Source organism: Emys orbicularis, chromosome 19 (assembly GCF_028017835.1).
Source record: "Emys orbicularis isolate rEmyOrb1 chromosome 19, rEmyOrb1.hap1, whole genome shotgun sequence".
Classification (NCBI taxonomy): Eukaryota; Metazoa; Chordata; order Testudines; family Emydidae; genus Emys; species Emys orbicularis.
In genome coordinates, this window is record NC_088701.1 from 22161629 (window position 1) to 22171237 (window position 9609).

At 58.2% G+C, this 9609-nt stretch overlaps 1 protein-coding gene across 1 annotated transcript in view; it reads right to left on the reverse strand.

Annotated features, from left to right (window-relative positions):
* The window catches only part of LRP1 (LDL receptor related protein 1), a 179908-nt gene extending 179783 nt beyond the window's left edge, over positions 1 to 125 (reverse strand). Inside the window, exon 1 of the mRNA XM_065419313.1 lies at positions 26 to 125. Coding sequence (XP_065275385.1) covers positions 26 to 125 — 100 coding nt within the window. The remainder of the gene's footprint in view (positions 1 to 25) is intronic.
* Positions 126 to 9609: the final 9484 nt, after the last annotated feature.

The window sequence follows — 9609 nt, forward strand, 5'->3', positions numbered from 1 at the left end:
GAGGGGGAGAGCGGCTTCAACTCACCGTCCAGGGCAGAGATGGGCCCGATCCCGGCCAGGGTGTGCAAATATCCCAACGAGATCAGCAGGGTCGCCGCCAGCACCTCCGCCCGGGGGGCCAGCATGGCTGGGCGAGCCTGGGAGAGCCGGGCTCCCGCTAGACACGGCCGGGCAGGCTCGCAGCCGCTTCACCTCTGCTCCTGCGCTCCGTCTCCCCTTCCTCCACGGGGGGGGGAGCGCTCAGCCCTTCCACCACCATCCAACACAAATAGGGGAAGAGGCCCCCCCTCCTCCTCCTCCTCCTCTCCCAGCCCAGGAGGGGAGCGCGGCCAGCAGCAGCAAGGCTGGGCAAAGGACGGGGGGGGACGTGGGGGGGAGGTTGGAGGGGGGGTCTCAGCCTGCTATGCAGGGAGCGGGGTTTGCATTTGCAGCAAGCAGCCCCCCCCGTGCAATGGGTTCAGCGCGCGCCAGGGCAAGGGCAGCGACGCCCGCGGCTGGGCAGGGGGGTGGGGGCAAGGGGGGGGGGTTCCCTCCGGCTGCAGAGCGAGGCGGCGGCTCCGGCCACGGGGGAGATTCGCCGCTGCTGCTGCTGCAGCTGCTGCCGCCTGATGGAGCTCGCGCCGCCTCTGCCCGCCTGACGTCATGGGCTCCCAGGGTGGGGGGGGGGGCTACGCGGCACCCGGCTACCGCGCATGCGCCTCCCGTTGTCCCCTGCTGGAAAGGGGAGTAGGAGGGGGGCGCCTTTTGCAAAGCCAGGCCTCCAGCCTGGGCGCAGGCCGAGCTGAGCCGCCTGCCCGCGGGAGGTGGGATGCAGGTGCATTCAAACCAGCCCCCCCTCTTGCTGCCAGAGCAGCCCCCCCCATTGCATGCACCAGGAGGGGCCATTCCCCTGCAGCCCCCCTCCCCCCACATCCATTGCATAGTCTTGCAAGAGAAGGATGCACCTGCATGCAAACTAGCCACTCCTCCTTGCAAGAGCAGCCCCCCCCCCAAGGAGCGGGGGGGGGGGGAACCAACCACCCAGCCCCTCATTGCAATGGCCCCTTTCCATGGCCAGAGAGAGATGCATGTCTCTCGTCGGGGGGGGAACCAACCACCCAGCCCCTCATTGCAATGGCCCCTTTCCATGGCCAGAGAGAGATGCATGTCTCTCGTTGGGGGGGGAACCAACCACCCAGCCCCTCATTGCAATGGCCCCTTTCCATGGCCAGAGAGAGACGCATGTCTCTTGTCGGGGGGGGAACCAACCACCCAGCCCCTCATTGCAATGGCCCCTTTCCATGGCCAGAGAGAGACGCATGTCTCTCGTCGGGGGGGGAACCAACCACCCAGCCCCTCATTGCAATGGCCCCTTTCCATGGCCAGAGAGAGACGCATGTCTCTCGTCAGATGCATTTCACTCCCTGCAAGGGAGCGATGCCGCGCACTAGTATGCACGCGCATGCAAAAGCGGGAGGTGCCTGTGCAGGAATCCAGACCCCGCTCATGGCCAGAGCAGCTCCTCCCCCCAAACTGCAAAAGGAGGGGGCAGGCAGTGCTACATTTGTGCCAAGCCCCCGGCACCTCTAGGCTTGGCAGTTCATAGCCACGGCACATCTCAGCTTGCTGCATCCGTGATGCAAGTAAAGAAGTGCCTTGAGCCCCAGAACCTAATTGCTTGAGCCCTGATACCACTCTCATTACCAATGACGCACTGGGTGCATATGCCTGAAAATCTCCCATCCCCTCATTGCACTAGCAGCCTTCCATTGTAAGAGAAGGGTGCACCTGCATGCAAACCCCTTACTGCGATAGGTCCCCTGCTCTGCAAGCAGATATGCATATCAGCAAACCCGTCATTGTACTCGTATCCTTCCATTTCAAGAAGGAGATGCCTGTGCATGCTAGTCAGCTTCCCCACACTTTGCAGAAGTGGCAACGCAAGCATGCAAACCAGCGATTGACCATTGCAATAATATGCACACCCTTGCAAGCGGGAAATGCTTGTATTTGCAAAGCACACACCCAGAGCTGCATGAGATATGCATTGACACGCTGGTTTGCCCCACCCCACCCCACCCCCACTTGCAGTAAGGAGATGCATGTTCACCCTAACCAATGCCCCAAGCCACCGGTCCCTACTGCTCCCCGATTGCATGAAGGAAATAAAAATGCATACGCAAGCATTGGAACTGCATTACTGTAATACTGCATTATACTGCGGTTATTGTATTTACATTTTGGGTGCGTTTAATAGAGGCCCTGTCAGCAAAAAAAAAAAGGCAGGAGGAAAAGACTCGCTCAAGCTAAGCCACTTCTCAGCGAACACGTGAGAGTTGTTAAAAGCCGGTGCCGGGCCAGAAAAAGGCCTGGGAACACCGGAGAGCAGAGGAACTGAGGTAGGTGTAGAAAGGAACACGCTCTCAAGAGAGGCGGGGTATTTGTCACTGTTCGAGGGAACCAGACGGTCTACACTTGGAGCTAGGGCTGGGAGTCCCAGCTCATGTCGACATGCTCACACAAGTTAACGCACTAAAAATCCTAGTGTAGCCACATTAGCATGGGCCAGCTTTGCTGAACACAAGCCCGCATGGGGCTACGTACCCGAGTGGCTAGCCCAGGTGGCTATCCATCCTGCTGTGGCTTCATTTCTATTGTTATCTGAGATGGCTTGATCAAAGCTAGATCCTGCATGCAGGGCTGCCAACCTCGAGATCAAAATCATGCATCAGACCCGCACAGATCAGGAGACTTTTTTCTTTCAATACTATATTGTGGGTTTTGGGGGTCTGTCTTTTGATTGTCAAACTGCCCTGCCCATCCCCAGTGTGTGGGGGGGACAATGAGCGTTGCCCCCCTCTCCCGAATTGATTGGGTCCGGTGATTTTGGCTTCTGCTGCAAAGTTACAGATGACTAGGGGTATGAAACAGCTTCGATATGAGGAGTGATTAATAAGACTGGGACTTTTCCCCTTGGAAAAGAGACGAATATGGGGGGATATGAGAGAGGGCTATAAAATCATGACTGCTGTGGAGAAAGTCAATAAGGAAGTGTTATTTACTCCTTCTCATAACACAAGAACTAGGGGTCACCAAATAAAATCAATAGGCAGCAGGTTTAAAACAAACAAAAGGAAGTATTTCTTCACACAACGCACAGTCAACCTATGGAACTCCTTGCCAGAGGATGTTGTAAAGGCCTAGACTATAACAGGGTTCAAAAAAGAACTAGATAAGTTCATGGAGGATAGGTCCATCAATGGCTATTAGCCAGGATGGGCAAGGATGGTGTCCCTGGCCTCTGTTTGCCAGAAGCTGGGAATGGGCAACAGGGGATGTTTCACTCGATGATTACCTGTTCTGTTCATTCCCTCCAAGGCACCTGGCCGTGGCCACTGTCAGAAGACAGGGTATTGGGCTAGATAGACCTTTGGTCTGACCCAGTATGGTCGTTCTTATGTTCCGCTGCTCGATTTCTAAGAATTCAGAATGATGATACACAAGGACCCATAAACAGAGAGAGAGAAAACAGGCTGCTCCCAAGGCAGCGCGCTGCAACTCAGCCCAGCTTGCTTAAAGCTGGCTCTTTCCAGACTGACTCAGAGCCCCCTAGCCCACCAAAAGGAACAGGGAACCACCCCCACTTTTGAAGTGGTAACTTGCAATTCCAACACATTCCTCCTTGGAGCCTTGGACCCGGTCCGGAGGCATGTCTACACTGCAGAAAGAGGAGTGACTGCAGCACATGTAGCGGTAGCTTTGCTCCAACTAGCTCGTATAATCAGAGCAGTGAATCCGCAGCAGCGCCAGCTGTACGACAGAGCTGATGAGAGGGGAGGGATGAGGGGACAATTATACCAGGGCTCCCAGCTCAGGGGGGCCCCAGAACATCTGTAAAATGGGTGAAATGAGAGAGGACGGGGCCCCCGCAAACATGATGTACCAGGGCCCCAAATTTCTCTCCACAAGACTCAGCCCTGGGTATGCACTCGACTGGCTAGCCCCAGCTCCACTGTTATTGGAGCGAGTGAGATCAAAGCGAGCTGGTGTACCTCTGCCTGGCTGCAGTCACCCCTGGGATATACCCTACGAGCGGGAGAATTGGGGAATTCCACCTCAGGAGGGGTAAGGGCACCAGACCTGGCACCAGACGGGGTGCGCTTGGAGAGACCAGAGCCGTGCCGCTAGCCCTGTCCCCGGGACACACGCGATCCAGCCATCCCTCCCCCGGCCTGCAAGGGAAACGCAGGTTTGCAAAGCTCAAACCGTCACTGCCCACCCTGCATCTCACCCACTCCCCCCATTTCCAAGTGGCCAGCAAAGCCCCTTCGGCCTCCACCGCCGCTGGACTTTCTCCAACGACGGTATCAAGATTTCCCTGCACATCCCCCAGTGCCGCGCTCCCGGTCACTGGACCTGCCCGCAGCAGACACCCAGGGGAGTTCCTCAAGGAGCCGTCGGTTGCTTCCCAAGACTGCGTGGATGGGCCAGTACAAGGAGAGCCATATGCCAAAGTGCATCAGCAGCCCCCCGGGGGTTGGAACATGGCCAGGCCAGCCCAGGCTCAACAAGGGATCTAAAGGCTACGGGGCACCAGTCAACCCTTAGTGACTGGGAGTTCAGGTCGAAATTTCCCCCAGCGGCAGGTTCTAGCTGCAGAGTTTCTTGCACCTTCCCATGGAGCATGTGGTGACAGAATCCCGTTGGAGACAGAATACAGGACGGGATGGATCTCAGTTCTGATCCAGTCTGGTACTGCTTATGACAGTGCACAGGGAGAGGAAACCCTCTGACCTTCTGAGAAGTGCTGTGGGGTCCGCGTTCCCCCTAATGACCCAATGGTCCGGCTCTGCCCTGGCCAGATGCACATTGACACTGATTTATTAGCCGCACGAAGAGTTTTGCATAGGAGGGATGAGGAAGGGAATTCCCTGCTAGGCTTCTCCATCTGGGAGCTGGACTCCGGACGCTGGCTGCTGGTGACGTGTCCCTCACTTAGCCCCGATGCACAGCCGGGGGGTTATCTGCAGACTCAAAGGGTGCTGAGTCGAGGAGCCGGCTTTCAGAGCCACTCATGCTGTGCGGCTCTCGCGCCCAGAGCCCAAGGAGTCGTTTGTCCTAGAGATAAACGATGCCCTGCCGGGGAAGCAGCTGGATAACGCAGCCTGGGGGCTGGGGAACACGACAGGGATTTTACTGGCACCCAGTTGAGATTGCACTGGGCACGCGGTTTAGACAGGGAAGGTGGGGCTGGGGTTAAAGCAGCAGCGTGGGACGTGGGAGACCTCTGGCTTCAATTCCTGTCGCTGCCAGGGTGACCCAGGACAAGACACTTAGCCTCCCCGGGCCTCAGCTTCCTGGCCATCACACGGGAATCAGCAGCTTTCCTTTGGCTGGCTAGCTCGGGGCAGGGACTGGCTATCACCATGCGTTATGTGCTGCACCTAGCACAACGGGGCTGCAGCCTCTGCTGGGTCTATTGCGCCGGGCGCTGGGCATTATGTATTAGGTGCACCCAAGCACCCCAGCCTCGGACCCATCCCTCGCTGGTGCAGGACGCGGTAGAGACCCGACACAAAGATAACCCCTGCTCCAATTGCTGACCAGGACAAGCGCTTTGGTACAGCGTCGGGACTGTATTCGGCGCCGCAAATGCCACCAGCCGCGAAAGCGACCCCGAATGATTTGTATTCAACAAACTAGAATGCTGGTATTCTTCTTATTCATTTGCATAAGAACTCGATTTGCCCCGGAAATAATTCCCTCCCCCCTCCCGCAAATATAAACGAGAAATGTTAATTTCTGGCCCCAAAATGCAGCAACAAAATTTAACTGAAAACTCCCAAACTAAGCAGTTTCCCCATTTTCAACAAACAAACAAACTTTACAGTTTGAAACCGAAAACCGAAATGTTTTCATTTTGAACCCACAAAATTGTGCTTGCCAAAAATGGGGGATGGGGGGACTGTTTTGGAGTGTCTGGGATTTTTGATTGAAAACCTGGCTAGTTTAGTCAAAAAAAGGTTTGTCTATTCAAAAGTAGTTTTTGACGAAGACAATTTTTCCGTGAAAAGCCTTTTGTTGGTTTTGGTTAGAAACAGCCCTCCTGTAACGATCCGCACACTCGGGAGCATCTCGACAGCGCTGCCGCCCGGATCGGAAAAGGACCCAGAGCAGACGGCTGGCTGAGTAGTTATAGACACGGACTGAAGATGGAGGCGGCAGCGGGTGACTGCTGGGTCCGAGTTTGCAGCTACTGACGTGAGAATGGCGGCCCGCGCTGGTCATGGGCTGACAGAAGCGACCCCAGGAGCCTGGCTTAATGGAGTAACAGTTTGCAGACCTCTAGGGAAACGGGAACCCCCGGGAAACCCCACCGGCTGTGGCTGCGGGACACACCGTCCTCAGCACATACCCTGGGTGAGAAACATCCCCAGCTGGGTGGAGGGGTGGGCTTGCCTCCCTCCCAGGTGGTTGTGGGGGCTGATTGGTGGCTGCTAGTCCCAAGGTGACATGGAGTATATGGGCGCAGGAATCCGGGATTCCCAGCTGGCCCACAGGACCCCGCCTGGCAGTATGGGGCTCCCATCCGGACAGCAGGAGAGATGAGGCGCACGGGCAGCTGAGATCACCCATCCCAGCCTCTCTGGGGAAGCGCCAGCTCATGCCAGACATCACAGGCAGAAGCTGGGATCAAGCTCAGCTGGCCAAGCACCTGTCAGTCTGCTGAGACCCACCCTGCAGCAAGGTGGAGTGAGGTGGGTCACGCTGCTGTAGGGAGCAGCCTGTTTTCTCTCTCTCTGTTTTGGGGTTTTGTGCCTGAAGGTTCTGGATTGTAAGAAACAAAGGGTGGGGGCGTCGCAACCTTCCCATGAGAGAGTTTGAGGTTTTAATCTAATGTGTGTGTGTGTGTGCACGCGTGTGCACCGTGAAACATAACAGCATGGAGGTAGAGTGTCTGGAACTAGCTCGCACGCTCAGGGCCAGCCGGGCTGTTGTCTACAATGGAGTGAGGTGGTTTACAATCAAAACGCAAACGTTTGGAGGCAGAGAAACTTGTCCCAAGCACCCGGGACAGTTCTGAGGCCAGGGGCTGGGGAGCGTTCAGAATGGGATTAGATGTCCGCGTGTATCCTAACCACGCCGGCGGCTGTCACGGTCGCTGAGATTGGAACTGATACGGGAAATCCACTTAGGCGTGGCGGGGCATCCAGCAGCTGGGCGTTGGGCAGAATCCGTCCCCCGGAGGCATGCGAACGCAAATGCTGTGATGGGGGCCCCAGCGCCCTGGCCTGAAACAGCTGCTTTGGGGTGCAGGAGATTTTGCTGGATGGAGCTGGGGCTGAGATGGATCTTACGGTGGATTCTGTGGTCTCCATGAAGTCCACTTAGGGGCCCTGTCAAGACCCGGGGAGGCCATGGAAAGTCTCCCCTAGACTTCGCCAGGCTCTGGCTGGGCTCCGTCTTACAGCTCGTGGTGTTTATTCAGCTTGGTTGCACCGGTCGGTCTTCACAAGGCCTCGCGACCACATTCATGGGTACAGGTCCCTGGCTGCGCTCCACCCTGCTGAGACCCACTGCAGACAAGGGACAAGGGACGAAGGGTCCGGTCCCACGTGCAGGAACGTGTCAGCGGGTAGAGCCCAGGTTCTGAGACACCGGGGGCACTGCTTCCTCTCGATAGGAGCGTCTGTCTGTTCAGGGATGGCGCGATGGGGGTGGGGGGCGTACGGGGATAGACTGATGGAGGTATAAACGGGGGTGTACAGGGATGGCGTGATGGGGGTGGGGGGCGTACGGGGATAGACTGATGGAGGTATAAACGGGGGTGTACAGGGATGGCGCGATGGGGGTGGGGGGCGTACGGGGATAGACTGATGGAGGTATAAATGGGGGTGTACAGGGATGGCGCGATGGGGGTGGGGGGCGTACGGGGATAGACTGATGGAGGTATAAACGGGGGTGTACAGGGATGGCGCGATGGGGGTGGGGGGCGTACGGGGATAGACTGATGGAGGTATAAACGGGGGTGTACAGGGATGGCGCGATGGGGGTGGGGGGCGTACGGGGACAGAGCTATAAAGGGGGCGTACGGGGATAGACTGATGGAGGTATAAACGGGGGTGGACAGGGATGGCGCGATGGGGGTGGGGGGTGTACGGGGATAGACTGATGGAGGTATAAACGGGGGTGGACAGGGATGGCGCGATGGGGGTGGGGGGCGTACCGGGATAGACTGATGGAGGTATAAAGGGGGGTGTACAGGGATGGCGCGATGGGGGTGGGGGGCGTACGGGGATGGACTGATGGAGGTATAAACGGGGGTGGACAGGGATGGCGCGATGGGGGTGGGGGGCGTACGGGGACAGAGCTATAAAGGGGGGTGTACGGGGATAGACTGATGGAGGTATAAACGGGGGTGTACAGGGATGGTGTGATGGGGGGAGGCGTACGGGGCGGGGTACGGGGATAGAGAGACCAAGAGAAGACCAGCCAATGTTCATTTTGCTCTCCTCTGAGGGGCAGCAGGCTGCCACGTGACCTCACCACGCAACAATAAAATCACACTCATCTCCATGGCAACCTCTAGTGACGTCACGCCTTCGGAACGATGACCTCACAGCCCCTCCCGCCCCAGCCAATGTGGGGACCCGGGAGCCATGTAGGGGACGGTGGCGGCTGGCAAAGGAAAAGCGGCTTCGTCCCTCCCTCCAAACGCCGTCAGGGGGAGAGATGCTGCCACGCCAGCTGTTCGAAAGGGCCAGCTGTTCCCCCCGGGCAGCGCCTGGCCCCGGGGGAGAGCGCACGCTGCCCGCTCGTTCATTGCCTGGGAACACGTCCAACTTCCAAAGAGCGGGCTGGGGTGGGGGCCACAGGGTTACTCAACCCCAGCTCTCCGGCCTTTGGAGCCGACGGCTGCTGGACAGCTGGGGAATTGGCCCAATTCCCATCCACTTCCTCGGGGCCAGCAGTCCACCCCCGCACGGTCAGCAGCGAGGCCGTTAACCCCGCTAGCCCCGGCTGCAGCCCATGCTCGGGCCATTCCCTGCTCCTAAAATCTGCCCTGCCTTCAGCTTGCACGCGGGCGAGGGCCCGGCTTGAAAGATTCCCGTTGATTTGCAACGAGCAGACCCGAAATGTCCCCCCCCCATGATAATGGAGAGCTGGCATTTCGGGTTATTGATCCCTCCTCTAGTTCCTCCCTTCCCCGCACCATGACGCCCTGCTCTGTGGCGTTATGGGGGCAGAGCGGCATGGTATATTTACACCCCAGAGGTGGCTGCATTTTAGGGGTGGGGAAATGGATGCCCCCTCCCGCAGAGCACGGAAGGGGCCCAGGTGGCCTCTGCGTTGCTCGGGGAAGCGATTGGACCCTGCTGGTTTAAGGACAGCTGCTGGAGCATGGCAGATGCCCCCTGCGCTAGAGGAACGGGAGCACGGAGCCGAGCCCGCAGCCGGAGATGGCCCGGCGCTGCTGTTCCAGCACCGCCCTGGGCGGTTATATCCCCCCGCAGGGCGAGTCGCTGGCGGTCCCAGCGCCTGGGCCTTCGCCCTCCGTGCCCAGGTCAATCATTGACAGGTTTTCCCTGCAAGCAGTGGGCTGATCCTGAGCCCCCTCCAGGCCGCTGC